At 45.4% G+C, this 21,088-nt stretch overlaps 1 protein-coding gene across 3 annotated transcripts in view; it reads right to left on the reverse strand.

Moving 5' to 3' along the window:
* The window catches only part of SHROOM2 (shroom family member 2), a 194,573-nt gene that overhangs the window by 121,911 nt on the left and 51,574 nt on the right, over positions 1-21,088 (reverse strand). For all 3 annotated transcript variants that reach the window (XR_010597652.1, XM_024104470.3, XM_024104469.3), the window contains exon 2: positions 7,175-7,326. Coding sequence is in view for 2 of the 3 variants with exons in the window: in XM_024104470.3 (XP_023960238.2) it covers positions 7,175-7,326 (152 nt within the window). In the remaining variant the exon portion in view is untranslated. The remainder of the gene's footprint in view (positions 1-7,174; positions 7,327-21,088) is intronic.

The following is a 21,088-nucleotide window of genomic DNA, read 5'->3' on the forward strand; positions in this document are numbered from 1 at the left end:
CCACACAGGGGCCCCCACGAGTATGTTGGAGGCTCCCCCCACCTCCGTCTTCCCCTCATCCCCCAGCGTCTCAGCTGGTAAGGGGGCGGGGCTGCGAGCTGCGGCCGAGCGGCGGGAGCTTAGGCCCCGCTGGAGACACCACACCGCTGCAGCGCTGGACGCGGCGTGCTGAGGCTCCGGGAGAGGGGGTAATCGGCATGGTAAGGGGCCAAGCACCCCCTTGACCCCATCCCCCCCAGCCCTGACCCCCAGCTCTGAGCCCAGCCCCTCTGAGCTGGGCACCCCCCCCAACCTCATCCCTATTCCCCCCAGCCCTGACCCCCAGCTCTGAGCCCAGCCCCTCTGAGCTGGGCACCACCCCGACCCCATCCACCTCACAGCCCTGACCCCCAGCTCTGCACCCAGCCCCTCTGAGCTGGGCAACCCCCCACCAACCTCATCCCCCCACAGCTCTGACCCCTAGCTCCGAGCCCAGCCCCTGTGAGCCGGACACCCCCTAACCCAGAGCCCAGCTCCCCACCCAGCCCTGGGCAACAGCAGCACCACCCCAAGCAGCGACAGCCCATTGGCACCAACCCTCACCATCACCCAGCAACAGCCCGTTATGTAATTGCAAATGTATACATACCATTAAAGCATTTAATATTTTTAAATAATGTATTTAGTGTATTTTCAAATTATTACAAATTAATTTTGGAATGTATTTCACTAGTTATTTTTTACATTTCCAAATACATGTTACTATAGTATTGCAACTTTTTTTTATGGAAAGGGCCCCCGAAATTGCTTTGCCCCAGGGCCCCCTGAATCCTCTGGGTGGCCCTGCCAGACAGTCAGAAGTGCGGCTGCCAGGTTCGCCCCCTGCCGGGGGGGGCACCCTCACAGCCCCGCGCATGCCGCGTTCTAACCGCCTGAACAGCCAGAAGCACACGTGTCTCCGTCTCCCGCTCCCTCCGCCTGGCATACAGCGGGTGCATCACTGCCAGGGCCTGCTGAGGCGGGAAGTGCTGAGGCGGGGAATGTAGCAGGGTGGTTACCCCACTCCTGCCCTGAAGGGCTTAAAACTGCCCTCCCCCAGGGCTGTGGCAGGGGAAAAGCTGGGTTGACTGGGGAAGCCACTGTAGGGTTACCATATTTAACAAATAAAAAAAAGAGGACCCTCCATGGGGCCCTGGCCCTGCCCATTTCCCCACCCCCCAGCCCCGCCCCTTCCCCGCCTCCTCCTCCCTCCCACTCCCAGCCACGCAAAAAGGGCTGCCCGAGAGCTACCAGCTTCACGGTTTGCCGGGCAGCCCCCAGAACCTGCGCACCCGGCTGGCGCTTCCCCAGCACAGCTGGAGCCCGGGAGGGGAAGCGCCCAGCCGGGGGCGCAGGGTCTGGAGGCTGCCCGGCAAACCATGAAGCCGGTAGCGCTTGGGCTTCGGGCAGCCCCTATGCCTCTGGACCCTGTGCTCCCGGCCGGACACTTCCCCTCCCGGGCTCCGGCGGCGCAGGGTCTGGACGCATGGGGGCTGCCCAAAGCCCGTAGCGCTCGGCTCTTAAACAGAGCCGAAGAGTCAGGAGAGGAGCAGAGCCGCCGCGGCCGGAGGCTCTGCTCCTCCCCTGATTCTTCGGCTCTGTTTAAGAGCCGAGCTGCCCGAGCGCTACTGGCTTCGGGCAGCCCCCATGCCTCCGGACCCTGCGCCGCCGGAGCCCGGGAGGGGAAGTGCCCGGCCGGCGGCTGGGGTCCGGAGGCAAGGGGGCTGCCTGAAGCCCATAGCACTCGGGCAGCTCGGCTCTTAACCTCAGCTGAAGGGTCAGGGGAGGAGCAGAGCAGCCGCGGGAGGGGAAGTGCCCGGCCAGCATTTTCCTGGACATGTTCGGCTTTTTGGCAATTCCCCCCGGACGGAGGTAACCCTAAGCCGCTGCAGCTGGGCCAGGCCCCAATCAGGCCCCAGCTGGCCTGTATAAAAAGGCTGTGAGCCAGAGGAAGTCTCTCTCTGCTTGTAGAGCGAGAAGGGCCTGGCTGCTAGGGAGCTGAGCAGGGTACTGGGAGTGAAGCAGGGCTGGGTAAGGCTAGAGGAGCTGGGGAGCTGCAACCTGGAAAACCCCCAAGCTGCAGAGCTAGCTAAGGGCCTAAGACCAGTACCAGGGCTGCAGAGGGGCAGCCCAGCTACAGAGAGAAGCAGCAGGTCCAAACCCAACCTTGCCTGTGATGTGTGGCTTATACCGCAGTCTACCCCAGGGTGCAGGGGCTAGTTGGTGACTGGCAGTAGCCTTATACTGAGGCAAGGTGGGGATTAGAGGGTTGGGGGTTCCCCAGAGAGGGGAGACCTAGAGGCAGAGTGTGGGGGTATTGCCAGGGGGCAGCACCCCAGATCAAAGGGCACCAGGGGTCTGGAAGGGACACGGGGCCAGCGGGACACCAGCCTGCAGAGGGCGCTCCAACGGCTGGATGAGCTAATTCCCGAGAAGACCAGCAGGAGGTGCTGCTGGGGTGAGTCCTGCTTGCTTACACGGGGACTAGGCGGTGCTGGGGGGGAGGTGTTTCAGCGGGGCTGGGGGGTTTCGGGCCTCAGTTATTTTCTTTGGAGTAATATGGCCCTCGCCGCTTTACGAATTGTGCAGGCCTGATCTAGTTGAAAGAGGGATGGGGGGGGAAAGAGCCCTTAAGAATGACTGCACTTTTAATACCAACCAGAACACTGAGCTCAACTCTGAAAGCACATCCAACTGCTCAAAGGGCTATGAAAGGGCCAGCGATTTCAGTTGACATTTAATTCCACACACAATATGGAAGGGTTACCACTGGCTTCAAGCACATTTCCTGTCAGCAAATGAAAAATAAATAGCACCCCTCCTAGAGTTTGTGAATGTAACAGAAAGGATTCTTCTGATTTTTATTTAGTGCCTCATCTTAAAATGTTAGGTGATGCATACCGTACAGCATATTGTGGAATGTGGGAAACCCTCTGGACATACATATATGCTCTGTCACCGCTATGCCACAATTAAAGGATGGCTCTGTAAACAAAGTGACATGCAAATAAATAAGACTCTAAATTTCCTCATGAGTATTTACAATTCAGATTATATGTAATTTTGTTCTTTTCAGACTCTGGCCTCTTTCCTTTTAGGAAATTAAGATGCATCTAAAACAAAATCCTAACAGTCAGGGTGCACTTAGATAACATTTAAAAGCACATTCAGCTTTCTGTCTTCTGATTTAGAAAAATAAGCTTGATCAACGTTCGGAGCATATTTTGTGTTTTTATAATTTAAAGAGTCATCAACACAAACCATACTTTCAAGGGAAAAAATGTCACTTTCATACAGGCCAGCGCTACTCTAGGGTTTTAAAGCCAGTCTCAGTTATCTGCAATTCTGGCCAAAGCCCTGGGCAGCTGGTTGAATTAAACAGCATTCCCAGCCTCCTGTCACCAGAAGTCACTGCAGGGCAGGGATGCCTGGGTCAGCTTCTGCTTCCTTTTCCCCAGCTTCAGCTATTCTGCCCTCTGTTGACAGTTCCAAGAGCCAATCAGAGGTCAGCAGAGAAAGTGGTCACAGGAACAGAGAAAAGTTTCTCACCCATCCTTACCCTCATTAACCTGAGTGACAGCATGTGTCATAAACCCCAACCAGAATGGTATTTAGGGAAAAAACGTTTAAACATTGCGCGCGCACATTTTATTATATATAGATACACACACACTCCCTTATTTAGTACCAATGGTACTAAGCTATTTTAATCGTGTGTGTATAGACAAACTACTGTGTACATGTTTACCAAGAGAAAGCAAACAGTTCCTATAAGAAATATGTGCTTTATTTTCTTCTCTAGTTCTCCAAAAAAGGCACCAACACAAGAAGTGATTCACAATAACACTGAATAACTAGCACATAATTAACATTTTTTGTTTCAACAAACCCACTTGATTAAGCAACATGTATCCTCCAGGGTCCTTATTCAACCAAAACCAAAAGAACATTGCACTTGTTCAATCATCAATGTTTGTAAACGACTTTCAAACATTACTGTACTATGGGACTGGCTCAACAGTGGCAAATATTTGTAGCTGATTTATCTACTTCTAGCTCTCAACCCTGCTGCATTTCCAAAAGAGAAATCAACAAACAAGGATAGCATGTTGATGGCCTGCAGATTAGTGCCAGAATTCTGTATCAAAACAGAGTTTTGTTTAGATACCAACAACTTTCTTTTGTATAAACCATTCAGACATTTGATTATTTAAAGACTAGTGGCAGAACAGATAATTCTATGATAGCTAATTGACATTACTAACCCACAGTAGCAAAATGAGAACTACACCTGGCCTGAGGACAACTAAAGTTATTTATCAGGATTGTGAATGAAGGCTGTTGAACATCACAGCAAAACTTTTTTACTCAAACCCTGGCTCCATCTAAGTCTCGGCCAAGATTTGGACTTTTAAAATGCACAGCTGGCTAGGTCCCAAAGTACTCAGCTATTAGATATCCTGGGAATTACTGCATAAGGAAAAGAAGTGAAGGATAAAAGCATAAGACTTGGATGGAATAGTTTCAAATGTGTGAACTGCTCAGAAATGGCAGAGAGACCAAATGCTTTCTGGCCTGGTCCCACTTTCATCAACAGAACTTATTTTATATTTCAGAGGAATATAATTTTAGAAAAAGGGTTTTCTATATGAAAATCAGGGCCCTCCCCCCTCTACATGTTATAACAACTCCAGGGCCCAGCGGGGTGTGGGGGGGGTGTCTCTGGAAGGGCCATGGGCATAGGTGTAGTTTGACTTCTATTTTGTAGGGGACAGGGGACAGTGAGGCTAGAGCCACCTCCACATGGCGGGGTCCAGGGAGTGAGTGCCAACTCCACCCCATGACTCACTTCAGCAGGCCACCCAGCAACCAAAAATTATAACTCAAAGGTGGCTTAGCTAAAAAAGTTTGAAAACAACTTTAGTGTGCAGGGAGGGGGTAACTAGGGGCTGTGTGCAGACAAGGGGTAGCTCAAGGTGCAGGGAGGGGCGTGGCTAGGGGCTGTGCGTGGGCAGGGGGGTAGCTCAGGGTGTAGGGAGAGAGGAATTAGGGGCTGTATGCTGGGAGGACTCCCCTGTGGTCCCTGTTCCCAGAAGGGTCTGCCAGCCACGGAGTTGGGTCTCCCCACCCGGAGGGCTCTTACCAGCTGCCTCTGAGGGAGCAAAGGGGGCTGGGAGCTGAGGAGCAGCTTCAACCTGGGGCACCAGCAGGAGAGCAGGGAACCCTGCCGCTGCCTGCTCCGTGGCACCAGTCAGAGCAGCAGCTGCCCCGCACTGCCTGACTCCGGCTTCCAGCCTCCAACCTGTCCAGGTGGCGGGGAGTGGAGATGGGGGGGTGAGGTGTGAAGCTGCCTCCGGGACTGCTGTGCTCTTGTGCTGCAGTTTGCGGAGGGCGCAATGCCCTTCATATCCCCAACTCTGCCCCTGGACTCAGAACTTCTGCCCCACAGGGAGCACCAGGACTCGGAGCTCTGGGATTCATCCCCATGCCTCCCGGCTTCAGCCCTGCGGGGGGTGCCGAGGATCGGGACTTGGCCACGGGGTCCCGTGGTCCCCTTGAAAGGGCTCACGGACTCCCGGGGACCGCAGACCCCATCACAGACGGCTGATGCAATACACGGGAATGCAGGGGTTCTCAAACTTCATTTCATCACAACCCCTTTCTGACAAGAAAAATTACTACACGACCCCAGGAAGGGGAACTGAAGCCTGAGCCTTCCCGAGCCTCAAAGCCCCACTGCCCAGCGTAACCTGAGCCTCACCACCCAGGGCTGATGCCCTTGGGATTTGGCCCTGAGCGGTGGGGCTCAGACTTCGGCTTCGGCCCCAGCAAGTCTAATGCCAGCCCTGGCATCCCCATTAAAATGTGGTCGCAACCCAGTTTGGGGTCCCGAACCATAGTTAGAGCAGCACTGCTCTAATGAGAAATCTTTTCCAGCAGAGTAGCCAGTGCAGGATCAAGTTGATGGAGACCAATATGATTTATAGCATAGTCCAGACAATTTTTTATTTTTATTTATTAGTCCTGGTGCTGTACAAATTTTGGTAGAACTCCCTGAACCTGTTATTCATAGACTTGTAAGTTATTGCACCATCTGTTTGGGTGATAGATTCAGCAGCTCTGCTAATTTCTTCCATCCCCAAAAGAAAGCCCTTTTTAAGCTAAAAGTAAAGGCTGTTCATGTTCATTTCCTATCAATGCTATCTCCACAAACTAAGGATCACCATTTAAGGCAACATTAACATTCAAGCCAATCTAAATTGATGTACTGTATCACCCAATCACCACAATACTCTCTTTGGCTCTACACCAATGCACTTTTCACTTCTAAAACACAACCATCCGCAATGCACATTACTAAAGAGGCTTGTCATGTATTTTTTGACAAGATTTTTTTTTTCCCGCATCAGAAAAAGTTGAGTCATCAAATCTGAAACGGTTTGCAGGAAAGAATCAGTTCTGACAGATTTCCCATTTTGAAACTCGTTTCAATATTTTTCTGAAATTCTCAAAACATTTTTGTCCAGTTTAAAGGTCAACATAAAAAGCTGTTTCAAAATGTAAGCCATTGTATAGTACATATGTAAAAGGCTAATATTGAAACATTTCCATTGAACTGAGTGAATTTATTTTTCCATATTTTTAATTCATGAATTTTTTTCAGATTTTAACTTTTCATCCCGATTCAGGATGAAAATATATTTTTTAAAATCTCAAAAATTCTTGTGGGATGAAAAAACTGTTTCCCACCCAGCCCCTCACAAAATCAGTTCCTCACAATCACATATGTAGCTATTGCACCCAACAGAGTCATTATTGCCACAAGGCCAGGGCAAGCCTGCCATCTCCCTTCCCTTCTTCCTGAATTAGAGACTGAAGCTGTGAAATAATTCTGTTTGTAGCACACCAAAGCTCTTGGACCTTCACTCCCCCATACGATGCCTGCACAGCGTTTCATCTGTGCTCCTTTGGAAGAAGAGGCAACATATAATGTTTGTGCATAAAAATGTGAATGACCCCTTATAAGACTCCTGCAGAAAATAAAGTAAAACAGCAAATCATTGCTGCTTCTCTTTAACAGGTTTAGTCTGCCCCTTTCCTTTGAAAAGCAGAGCCAGGCAGCATCCAGCCCTCTGGCTGTCCGTTCGGAGCTTACCTTTTCACTATAAGCTTTAGAGTCTTGTGTGATCCCTTCACCAGACAGATCGCCTCTTGTCTGAACCCGGAGAGGCCCACGTCATTGATGCTGACAATTTCGTCTCCAGCCAGTAACTTGTCAACAGCTGCAGCTTTGCTCCCTTCTTCAATCTGAAGAAAAAGCAATTCAAAAAAGCAGAAGGATTGAGAACAAATAACTACTTCATTTTTTTTAAAAAAAGATAAAAAATAAAAAAATTCATTGTTTATTGGTACTACATAACTGGGTAATTAGTAACACACTGAAGTAGTTAAAATGCAAAAGAATTATATGCTTGTTAAAAATATTTAGAGCTAAAGTAATGAAACAGAAATAAGCATTATCTGGGAGAGGGAGGACGTGTCTACGCTACGGGTCCTACAGCAGCTATGCAGCTGCAGCAGTATAGCACAGATACCTCCTACAGCAGTGGAACGGTTTTTAATCATCAAGGTAAGTAATCCACCTCCCCAAGCAGTGATAGCGACGTAGGTAAGTTGATCTAACTTTGAAGCATAGACCAGGCTGGAGAAAAGAGAGGAAAGGAAGGGCTACCTGAGTAGAAGGCTGCAACACTAAAATCTAGGGCCTGAAAAGTTTATTTCACATAACTACAGCACTCAGGGGCCTGAAAAAGTCTCACTTCTGAGCACTGGAGTTACGCTGACCTAACCCCCAGTGTAGGTGCATCTAGGTTGAAAGAATTCTTCCATTGACCTAGCTATTGCTGCTCAGGGAGGTGGCTTGCCTACATTAATGGAAAAAACCCTTCCACTGCCGTAGGAAGCGTCTACACTATGGCGTTACCAAAGCATAGCTGTAGTCATGCCACTGTAATGCCTGTAGTAAGATGTGTCCTTGGTGTGGAAAGCCAAGGGTACCTGTGATCTTGAGTTTGACAGCCTCACCTCTGTTCAGTGCGTGGCCAATACAGTTAAGCATGCTTGCACAAAAAAGCTTTGGACAAACACTTTAAAAATCTAGATTTCCAGATGAGCTAGCTGATACCAGCACCACCACCACCATCACATTCCACCCAAAAGATGTTTGACATGCTGTGGTAACCAAAATATTGTGAAACTAGTTGTGTCTGGGAAATATGAACGAATGTAATGAATCCGATTTCTAACTTAACTAATTTCTAGGGTTGGAAGAAGGTATTTCCTTTAAGAAAACAAGGATTTTACAATGTTTGATAGAATTACACAGCAGTTCTGGCAGGGAAGAGAGAGGGAGGTGAGAGAACCAGTAAGCAAAGATTGAATGTGTCTCATGCCCACGTAAGGGGGCCATTCGTGGTGTACATCAACGGAAAGCATGTACTGCTTTTCCTAGAACCCTTCCTGGACTACAGAAAATGTTACTAGTCAAATTTTACTCAAACTATTCATAATATTCAGATTAATTGACAGGCAGATAAAGTAAGAAGAGTTAATATTTGACAATTTCCATCAGCACATAAGAGATAAACCTGGTAATAACTATAGACATTGTTAATCTTAAAAAATAAAACAAGAGTTTGATTTGCTGAGTACTGGCAGCTCCCATTAACTTCAATGGTGGTTGTAGGTGCTCAGCTCTTTTGCAAATCAGGCCCTTGGCTTCCTTAACGTCTTCCTTTCTCTTTTATGTACACACTCTCCCTTCTACCCCGGGTCACTCAAATCCACAATCTAAGGATAATTTTTGACTCTTCCCTCTCATCTGCTCACATACCATATCCAAATCTTGTCACTTCTTCCTCAACTCCTAGATCTGCCATTTTCTTTCCATTCTCAAAGCTAGATCTTTCATTCAGGTCCTCTTTATATCCCAACTCAAAATAGCACATCATCTCTGGCCTCCCCTTTAGTCCATACAAAATGCTTCCACTAAAGTCCTATTTCTTGCATGATCATGTCATTCCCCTCTTTGAATCCATCCCTCCTTTAGTTCACCATCCACTATTACAGCAGATTTAACACTTGTTTTCACCTTCAAAAGCTCTCTATAAAAAATTCTCCCCCTCCCTGCTTATACATCTTTGTCAGGCTTTGTGTCACGCCTCCCCCACCCAAACAGCTTCTGCTCTTCCAGTGTTCCCCAGCCTCATCTGCTTCTTGCACAATTATCCCCAGGCCTTCTTTCATACTGTCCCCTATACATGGTACGACTGTCCCGAGTCCATCCGCAGGGCCCCTAACCTGGCCACAGTCAAGGCCCTCTTGAAAACCTACTTCTGTTGTGTTCCTACAGAGAATCTAATTGACTTGTATAAAAATTCCATTCTAGCTTTTCCTCATTCCAAAATGTTGTCTACCAGCTCTTAGAGAGTGAGCTCCTCTGCACAGGGCCTGTACTCTCTTGAAATCGCTGGAAAACACCTAGCACATCATAGTTTACCATAAACAAATAACAATGTTTTACATTCTACTGTATTCAAAAGCAGGCCAAGTCATTTACTGCATAATTAGTAAAAAAACAAACAAAACAAAAACACGTATCCACAACTTATCTGCCTCGATACAATCAACAAAGAGGGCATATGGATCCAATACAATTCAGGAGTGGATATTTGAGACTTCGTTTATAAACTGAAGTTTAAAAAAAAGCAATGCTTCAACAATACAGTTGTAAGTAAAATGATAAAATAAAGCAATACTTCTTGGAATGATGAGAGTTAACATGAGGATTGTCTTGTTGAATGGTCCCTTAAGAGATGCATTAACTACTTATGCTAAACACTCTGTTCTTGTATTTAGCTGTGACACTGAGTACTTTTCCTAGACCTGAAGAAGAGCTCTGTGTAGCTCAAAAGGTTGTCTCTTTCACCAACAGAAGTTGGTCCAATAAAATACCACACCTCACCTTCTCTCTTCAAAAATGTCTAAATAAAAAATGATACACTGAATATTTTGTATTTGTAGACCTTTCTAAAACAGTGGTTATTTTTAAAATTACTTGATAATAGTAAAGTAGATTTCAAATCATATCTTTTAAAAAAATGCAGATAATCAAAATTCTGGTAAGTTTCCACATCCACTTACAATTAATGCACAATCCATGACCCACAACTGCCAGGGTATTATCCGAATCTCATGAGTTCACTAAAAATTTAAAATCCCACTTCAGTTGTATGGTGGAGTGGAGAGCAAGGGAGTAGAGATGGAAATCATACTTCCATGCAAGCAAACAGGTTAGGAGATCAAGGAGTCAGGGATGGAAATACATAGTTGCTATAGGCAGCCACAGAAGAGAGTCACAAGTCAATCAAAGCTAAGAGAGGTGATGAGCACCTGGGGACACATGAATCTTGACCCTCCCAAAAAGTGCTCTCAAGTCCTTTAAGTGCTTAACTGCATTTCTGGATTACCTTTAAATGATATGCATTTTGAAGCCTGAAGCATAGTGGAGCATAGAGCATGGGGAAATGTCAATGAAAAGCAGTGGTGAATGACTAGAGACCATGGGGTTGAGGATGGAGGGCAACCCGGGATGAATAAAAATTAAGAGGTATAATATATTGTGGTTTGAGGAGTTTTAAGCAACATATCTACATGTAAATTACTTGTGGCCCTTAAACTCCTGGCAAGGTACTGGTTCAGCCCTGAGGGCTGGAAAGACTTTGTGCCACTGGGTTATAAGCAATTTGAAAGTCTGAGCCTTAAAAACTGACACTGTCAAGGTCTTAAGTCCAGCCTCCTAGTGTTTCAAGGAATTTTCATTGTTCTCAGCAAAGCTATTTGTTTTTTCTTCGAGCTGGAAATACACTGACTGAAGAGAGTATTCAGTTACCCCCTCTGAGTTTTCATTTCAGCAGGGGAACTGCACATTCCACATAGCATAAGCCTTCCAAAGAGACTTATGGGCACGTCCAAAACAACATTAATCACAACTGAAAAACGAGACTGAGCTGAAGCACCCCTGACAAATACTGAAAGTGGGTCTCTTCACATATTGCTTCTAAATTAGCTGCAGATAAAAAGAATAAAACATACAATCTTATATAGTAACAATCCTTCTGCGCTAAAAGGATTCGTGCATAAATTTTCCCTGCTGGTTTGAACACAGATCAGTGAATGTGTGTATAAACAACATAATTCCATTCAATTATGTATCTGTTGGTCCAAGCATGAGTATTTGCTAGGGGGAAAAAATACAATCCATTTTAATTACACTAAGAAACTGTTTTTTAACCAACACGTCTCTAAAGTAAACCTCCCTAAGATAAAGGCTCTACCAGCAACTGAACACAAGTAAAACTAACTAACCAATTCATAGGAGAAGCTATCTGCAAAAAACATTATACCCCTTTTCTCCTACTATTGCCATTCTAATTTCCCTGTCTTTGTGAATTTTGATTTTATTACTTTCATCATATTATCTGTATACCAGATGTACTCTCCGCTCTATCAGACTGTTGTTTGAACTGCAACCCTGCCCAACAGACAAACTTAGAACTCTCTCAGTACTGCCAAATGCCTTTGTGAAAACTATTGTGCAATTTTTTCTCATACCTCAAATACACAGACATGCAAAATATGTATTCACACAAAAAAATGTTTCTCAATACACATTCTGATAAATACTAAGAACATCAGCACAAAAGGGGGCTGGAACCATTTCTGATTTACACACAGTACTGAACATGGTGTGTCTTTTTGTTTTGCACTCTCACTAGAAGAGAGACAGGAATCTGACTCAGGTCACTTTGACCATCTGCCCAAAACCTAGCCAGAGAGCAGGTCCTCTCCATTTGTTTCATTCACACATTTAGAGAGTTAAATTGTATACTTCATTTGCACCACCAACGACCCTACTTTTGTTCATTCCACTAAAAGAATCTATCAGAGTGAGCAGCATTACTGCCATTGTCAGTTCATGCCATTAGTTGAGCATCAGCAATAGGCACAGATGAGTTTGAATTTGTCAGACTTGGAAGAAGATTTACTTGAAGAGGAACAGGGCAAGTGGGGAAAGCAAACCCAGGAGAAAGTTTAGAAATGATGAAATGTTATGTATTTGGATCCAAATTTTAAATCCTAACACCCCCCCACACACACACACAAAATGTTATTTATCCTAGAAATTGGGCTTGATATTCATATTTAAATTTCAAACAAGGTAAATATTGGACAAGAAAGCCTTAAAAAAAAAAAGTCAGTGGGAGGCTATAAGATTGGATCTGGCAAGAGTAGCCAACAAAAACATGGCAATATTTAGCGCCATGTCGGTCTACAATCAGCCAACAGCCACAACGCAGTGTGAAACAAGATGAATCATAGAATATCAGGGTTGGAAGGGACCTCAGGAGGTCATCTAGTCCAACCCGCTGCTCAAAGCAGGACCCAATCCCCAGACAGATTTTTGCCCCCAATCCCTAAACAGCCCCCTCAAGGATTGAACTCTCAACCCTGGGTTTAGCAGGCCAATGCTCAAACCCCTGAGCTATTCCTCCCCCCCAGGTAGAAAACAGGTAGAGATGCAGACTCCTATTATAAAAACCCCGTTCTCCACCTTCAACCATACACAGGAATTTAATATTCCTCCAAATATTGTACACTTGCAAGTTTTTCAGTGAGACAAAGAGGAGGGCCAGGTAAGGCAACTGGTATCTATACTTTACTATAAATTAAAAAAAGACTTCACATCAAGAGACAAATGGAAATAATTAAGAGCAAATTGTCCTGGCAACAGACTTAAAAAAAAAGACATCTTCCAAAAATGCATCTCCTGCAATGTCACCCAAAAAACTTTTAGCATGGAGAATGGAGTATGGGTTGAGGGTATGAAAACTCTCTCAAAGTTCTCTCATTAAAAATACTGTCTGTTCCTATGGAAAGAGAGGGTACAATTAATTTCAGGAAGTATCAGGCAAAGAAGGAACAAAGTGTGTGTGTGTGTGTGTGTGTGTGTGTGTGTGTGTGTGTGTGTGTGTGTGTGTGTGTGTGTGTGTGTGTGTGTGTGTGTGTGTGTGTGTGTGTGTGTGTGTGTGTGTGTGTGTGTGTACTTTGTATTTCTCCTTCTTTGGAGACCTTCATCCCACTCCACACAAAGGAACAGTCACAGTAAGGTGTACCGCATATTCAAAGGATACTCACAAACTTATATCCCAAGTTAGTAACACATAAGGGAAAAGTTGATCACATAGACATTTAAATTGATGAAGCTTGACAGAGATGCAAGAGTCCTAGAATGTGACCCTTAAGTGCTGTTTTTATCAGCTTTCATTGGTTAACTTTAAATACCCACATTCCCGTAGAAACACCTGTATAAACAAGCAGGATGCAGGATGGGGAAGTGCAGCGTCACACACTATCTAGTTTCGTTTAGAACGACATTGTATCAGCTTCTTGGCCTTGGAGATTCCTTTCTTTGGGGGAGGGGAGAGTGAAACAGACCAACCCAGGGAAAATAACCCCATTTACCAGGACTCGTATCAGCAGTGATCCCATGAATAAAAATATGCTTCATCACCCAAACAAAAAATAGCTTTGTGTTGGCTGGTATGTTATCTGTAAAAATCCATTAGATGTACAGAGTGACACTAAAAAAGTGAGCTAATCAAAGAAAAAAACCCATCAAACGAAATCGCTGGAGATAGACAAGTAAAATGAAGCAGTGACACACTGACTCAATGCAATGCAGAATGAGGAGAAAAAATCCTTTACAATTAAAGCTTAGTATGCATTTATTAGGCCTGCAACTATACCATAACACATTCCAGATCCTGTTACAGCACACTGTTATGCAATGAATACGCAGTCTGGGTTACATCCAGATTTGGTAGTAAGTAGGTACATCTACCAGTGAATTCTACAAGTCAAATGCAGGAGAGACTAGTAGTAGTGTAAATTACAGTAAGTTGGTCAGAAGATGACGTGTTTGTGGTAAATTAGTGTCACTGTACAAATTCTATTTATGTACCTGTATGGTACTGACTTAGTATCCAACATTCCCTGTGAAGTAGGGAAATACTCTTATCTCCATTTTACAGACAGAGATCTCAGGCATAGAGAGACTGAGTGCCCAAGGTCACATAGGAAGTCTGGCAGATCAGGAAATCAAATACAGGTCTCTGAAGTCCCAGGCTAGCGCCCTAACTACTGGCCCATGCTTCCTCTCCAATTCCTGGACATTCATTACATGGCAATAGGATGGAAGGAGGATTATTTAGTGGAGAGAGGCGAAAAATGTGTAAGACAGGCCTGTGGTTTGGGTATATAAATGGTACAAGTTGGTCACACCAGTGTTATCAGCCAGTTGATCACCCATTGCTGCTCGCAGAACTAGTTACAGGCAATTGCAGTGAAGACACAGTTCCAACTTCCATCTTAATACATTCCCTTGTGTCCAGTCCATCCACCTCCTCCACTGAACCGCTCACTAATATCCTTATAAACCATCTTGAACAAGTTGACCCAGCAGATTTCCTCCTCAAAAGGTACTGGAGCTGGTGGCTCCCTGAGACACTCCCGCTTCCACCCTCCTGAGAACCATAGACTGGGGATAAAGATCTGTGTAGCACTGCTCTCATAAAATGTCCATGATCATGATCACGTAGAGATCAAATTCAGATCCAGACACCCCAAATTCTAATTTGGATGGAAACGGGCTCTGGTATCAACCAATGCCTTTACAAATCAATTTGGGAAAAATTTATGAAGAAAGAGACCATCTCCTGTTCCTGGAGTATGTCCTGGGTCCTCCTTTCTCTCAAATAGTTTGTCATCTTTAAGCATTTGGGCATTTGCTTAACAATTTCTTAGCATTAAAAATCATAGTTTGAAAAGCTTTCATTCAATATGGCTCTTACTACAGCTCTTTACATATTTACCTAATGCTTATAATTGTACCTTTCCTGTTATGATTTATGGCCTGCCACCATTTATATTATAACATCACATTTTTCTGTGGGACTTTTCACAGCTCTGCAAACAGACTCAAGGCTGAAACTCAAACTCAAACCAGAAGCAGGAATTTCAAAAGTCTAGTTAAAAACAATCAAATTTCCCCTCTTTAAGCTTAAAATGTACAACTAATATTTTATTCTAACACAATGTGCAAATCAATGTTGCCATTATGAGATGACTTTTTAAAATGTAACTACCAATAACTATTTATGTTTGTACCAGACAGCAGTTTGTTTAATGTAGCCCTGTTTGCCTAGATCATTTAAGTAAGACTATTATGAACACTTTGCAAACTCAGGAGAACAAACTAAAATAATTTAAGATATTTAAAGGTGAGATGATCCTTGCCCCAAGGAACTAATGATCTACATCAATAGGCAACATACAAAAATCATGGGAAGGTTTCACATCAAATTGCAGTATTACAAAAATTACTATAGTCAACACGGGTAGCAGCACCTACAGTTAAGGTTGCCTAATACTTTTCATTATGATCCGCCCACTTCACAGTGTCCCAGAGCCCAGGCTGCAGCCCAAGCCTGGAATTTACATAGCAATGAAAAAGCTCCGCAGACCAAGCCCCGCAAGCCTGAGTCAGCTAGTACGGGACAGCCGCAGGTTTTTCTTTGCTGTATAGACACACCCTTTACCAAATTTTAGCCACTCAGGCTCAAATTTCCCATGCCAGGTTACTGCCTCAGGCTGATTTTCTTTATTAAAATTAAAAAAAAGTTTCAGTAAAACAGCACTGCCATTCAGAGACATTAGGAAAAATATGTTGTTTTGCTCGTGTTAAAAAATTATTACAGCTGTTTCATTGGGAAGCTCTAGCACCTCCAGGGTTTGGAGCATGGACATAATTTACAGAAAGGTGGGGATGTACCTTTTGCCATCATCCCTTTAGGATAAGTAAGAAAAAGGGGGAGCCCTTGAGAACTGGGGAGCATGAGGAACTGTGGGATCAGTATGGCATATCTGTCCAAGTTATAAAGCCTGTGAAAAAAATATCAGTTTCCACATGTGCGGAAGAGACATGTTAGAGTTTGGCAGCTAAATTCTCCATAGATTCCATCTGCACTGGCATGTTCCATCCCCTCACAGGACCCACATGCCAATTGGGCTGCCTGTGCATCCACAGAACAACTGAGAACGCTCAATTTCAGGGCTGCAGGTGCATCCAATTGCTCCTCCTGGCTCCTGGCACCAGAACTGACAGCAGGGAGACTGTCTTGTCTGTGTTCTCAATGCCCCACTGCTGGAGGAGACCGCAGACTAACTGAAATGTAGAGAGGGCAAGGCTTGAATGTTGGATACTTGGCAAGGAAGATGAAGAGGACTGGGACAGGTCGGAGGGGCAGGAATAGAAGGGAGTCAAGTTTGTTGAGGACCGGGATGGAAGGAGCACACTCCCCCAACCCCAGCCCTGCCCCAGAAGCTCGAATTGAAGCTGGAAATCCCATCTCTCACCATTCCTCTGCTGTGAGCAAATAGCTTTGAAACTCACTGACAGGGCCAGCCTTAGGGCAGGGCAATCTGGGCCCTTGCCCAAGGCAGCGTAGCCAGGGGGCGCCGTGGTGCAGAAGCCAGGGCTTCCCCTCGCTGCCTGAGGTTGCAGCCTGATGCGGTAGGAACGCTGTTTCCCTGCTCCTGAGCAGAGGCCCCCTGGTATCCCCCCCTCAGCCAGGCTCCTAGTCCTGCCTCTGCACTCCATGACTGGGAGCTGGCTCTCTCCCTCCCTCCCTGCTGTTCCTCTTTCAATGGGCGGCCTGAATGAAAGCTATGCCACCCAATGGAAGGTGAGTGCTGCAACTCGGCCAGCCAATGGGAGTTGGAAGTTGCCAGCCTCTTCCAGGTTGGGAGGGGAACTAAAACTCCAGGGCAAAGAAGAGACCAGTAAGTCTTAGGGGGTCCTGATCCCATAGCCCCAGTTTCCAGGGGATCCCTCCCTGTGCCCCCAGCTCCCAGGGGACCCCGGCCCTGTGCCCCCAGCTTCCAAGAGACCCCTCCCTGTGCCCCCCAGCCTCCCCCATGCCCACACAGCTCCCAGGAGGCCCCTCCCTCTGCCCCACAGGTCCCAGCCTCCCAGTTCCCAGGGTTTCCTTCACATCTTCAAGGTCCCCCTCCTGCATGCCATACTGACCCCACAGTTCCCCATGCTCCCCAGTTCTTAAGGGCCCCCCTTTTTCTTACTCATCCTAAAGGGAGGAGCTAGTGCAGGGGGTTGGGGATATTTCAGGAGTGAACCTTCCACCATCACCACCCATCCTAGCTACCTGCAGCGCACTGGAGCATTTTAAGCTCCCTCTCCCCTAATAATCCACCTTCCCTAGGACTAGGGAGGGGCACTTGTATATTGGGATGCTCAGTATTTGGGGTGGGGAGAGATCTGCCCTTCTGGAGCCTGCATGTCACCACCCTCTCCCCTCCCCCCGGTATCACCACACCAATGTGATTCTATATACACACAACTCTGGTTCCCTCCCCCATTTCTGGGGCTCTCAGGTCACCTTGCACCCCTGCCACCACAGACCTCTGGTGCCCTCCTGTCACTCACCTCCTCTTGGGCTGCCGACCCTCTGGGACTCTGGCAGAGAAGCTGGATGCCATGCTGAGTGGGAGAGGCTGGGAGGTACAGGAGAGGTACGACTCTGCCCCCGAGCCCACTCAACCTGTCAGAGTGCGGCAGACCGCTTGCTACATTATCTTGGCTGTCCTACTCAACAACCAGATGAGGGTTCCCTGTAGCATTGGCTGGGGGAGTCAAAGTGACTGTTGTGGTTTCCTATGATACCCATCACCGGGCATCCAGATGTGAGTCACTGCAGGGCAAGACAGGCCGTACAGGTGGATGACGGGGTCAGGAGGGTGCTGTGATTAAGAGGCAAGAAGCAGGGTGGGCCTGGAGTGTGAGGTCACGGACGGGAGTTTGGGGCAATGGCGAGTGGGGGGGGAGGAAGACAGTGGGTGCTGGAGCGACAGGGATGGGGTGAGGAGCCTGGGAAGGCAGCTGAGGCCCGGGGTGCCAAAATACAAGTTTGCCCAGGATGCTATTTTCCCTAAGGCCAGCCCTGTCCACTGACAAAATGTGGATTTCACCTCTTCTAGCAGCTGGTTCACACAGCAGCAGTATGTTGTCATCCTCTATCATCTATTCCATTAGCACAAGTGCAAAGGTCTGTGTGGTAGGTCTAAAAGTTCCAACTCTGCTGATGACTCATGGGTTTCAGTATAATGTCACATGTTGGAACTTCTGATTTTTTTCAATTTGCAAGCTTTTCTTTTCACTTAAAAAAATATATATAAAAGCAAATTATTGTACTCAAAATGAGGAAATTTATAATTCTGTGTTCAGTACATAAGGCCTGGGGCCACACACTGAACAATGAAAGTAAAAAATATTCAATAACTACCTATTCGCTCAGCATCATCCATTCTTGTGCACTGACACTCTTCTGCTACTTGGGAAAGAGTATGAGCATCAGGAAAGGCACTTGAACCATCAGCAAATTTAGGCAGACATTATTGCATTATTTACACCCGTGTCTAAACATAATCTTCACTTCAGATTAGGAAAGTTACATTCACAACCACAAGAACTAGAAACTCTTTCTTTAACTGAAATCCAGAAGCTGGTAGTATTTGCTCAAGAGAGATTCCTGCTCAGATTCCTGAGTTGGTGGATATTTTAAGCCTGTTTTACATGACACCTTTAAATTTTCCTTCCAACTAATCATAGAAGATTAGGGTTGGAAGAGACCTCAGGAGGTCATCTAGTCCAACTCCCTGCTCAAAGCAGGGCCAACACCAACTAAATCATCCCAGCCAGGGCTGTTCAAATATTCCTGAATAAAAAGGAAGTTATATACTTGTAGCATGCAATAAATTGCTTCAGAGGACTCTTACAAGACTTTCATCCCAAAACACATAATTTAAAATTTATCTACCTTCTTAATAGTTCCACCTGCCAAGTTTGAGGATCACTTCAGACATGTGATTACTTCTCGTACCAGTTAACATCAACTAAGCTTTTTACCACGGGGTAGGTCTGAATATATGTTACCTTGTGGTATTATGGATGCTGCTAAGAACAGAGTCGAAAAGAAGGGGGGAAATACAAATTGTTTCAACTCTTTTTCAAGAAACCTGAAAGAAAATAAATTAGATCTAATATAAAATAATCTCAATGATCTCAAGATTCAAAGTTATACTCAACAGTTACTATACATTTCCACATCACTGGGTTCTCGGTCTTCCTGTCCATCCCAAGGAAATATTGTTACATCTTACCAGCGTGCCCTGGACAGTAACATATATAATATGTCATTGCTAAAATATCCAATAACTAAATGAAATCATTCCAATTATTGAAATCAACTCAAAGCAACCATGGAGAACTTTGTTCTTTTTTATTACTAAAAAGAAAAAGTGTAACTTTTTATTAAAGTTGTTCACAATGTGTTTGTAAAGAACTCTGAGATCCTCAAATGAAAGGCACATAGAAGTGCTAGATAATATTAAAACATTTAATTAAAAACAAAACTCAACCTATTTTAAGCAATCTGAAAGTACACATAGAAAGCAACACTTCCCAGCAGAACTCATATGGGAAATGAATGAGAAGTTTTGATTATAGAAGGTACTTCTAAGCCTACTATGGATATAGGCTCTCTTTTTGAAAAGCAACATTTGAAATCACTAGCAGATAATACAGGAAGCCACTTTAGAGGGAAAAAAATAGTTAACTTAGGGCATGTCTACACTACAAACTCAAGGTGACCACGTAATTACTGCAGTTTTCATGTCCACAGTACCTTTCGTCTGTCGGTGATGCGCGTGTTCACTAGAAACTGACTTAAGAAGGGCAGTGTGGGGGGCTGAGAGTCCAGGATCTCAGATCTGCACAGAGCTCCCCACTAGAAGCTGCCACCTGGCTCCTCACGGTCATCCAGGCTCCCTGCTCCCAACTGGAAGTCCCAGGGTGTAGCAGGGATCCCAGTGGGGAGCAGGGAGCCCAGGCAGCAACCCGACTCTAGCTGGAGCCCCCACCCACCCTATGGTGACAGCCTGAGCTGTGAGCCAGGCCCATGGGTCACAGCATGCAGCCTAACAGCCTTTCTTGTCAATTTCACAGCTCCATGCTGGGAGCTGTGAAATTAGGTCAAGGTAGGCTTCCTTACATGGACCTAACTCTGTATTATAGACCAGGCCTTAGTAAATCACAAAGGGTCCCACTGACGTTAATGGGAATTTTGCCATGGACTTTAGTGGAGTCAGGATCTCTCCCCCAAAAGACACCCTCTCTTCTCTTCTATTTTAATGTTAATGTTAAAAGATGTTAATTTTTGTCAACTTGCATCATCTTTGAGCTAGACTGTGCAATCTTTCCTCCCATTGGTAAGTATGTACTCACATGAGCAGTCTCATTGATTTCAGTGGAACTATGCATGTGAGTAAATATTTGCCAGTGGGACTGGTGCTGCACAATCTCATCCTTCATGCTGGTTAAAAATCAATATTATGCATTATGTAGTATCACAGTGGAAAGTTCTCTTTTATTTCTGACTTGGGGCTTCCATTTTGCCAGATTTACACATGATTTCATTTTGCAGAAACATGCCCAACTTGAATAGCAGGGTTTTTTTTGTTTTGTTTTGTTTTTAAAGCGAACTATAAATAAAAGAAGAACAGGAGTACTTGTGGCACCTTAGAGACTAACAAATTTATTAGAGCATAAGCTTTCGTGGACTACAGCCCACTTCTTCGGATGCATATAGAAATAAATAAAAGGTTAACTTCCAAATACTTCTCACATTTTTTTAATGGTGAGAACCATTTCCTACCAGCTCCCAACAACCCAGTTTTACTGTGACAGTAGTAAGATTAATACTTACAATATCTAGTGATTTTTTTGGGGGGGAGGGAGGGAGATGTGAGGTTGGGGAAACGTGACACTGCTGTACAGTGGAAAATAAATCGGGATGTGAAACTTATTTCTTTGCAG

The sequence above is a fragment of the Chrysemys picta genome, chromosome 1 (genome assembly GCF_011386835.1).
Source record: "Chrysemys picta bellii isolate R12L10 chromosome 1, ASM1138683v2, whole genome shotgun sequence".
NCBI lineage: Eukaryota > Metazoa > Chordata > Testudines > Emydidae > Chrysemys > Chrysemys picta.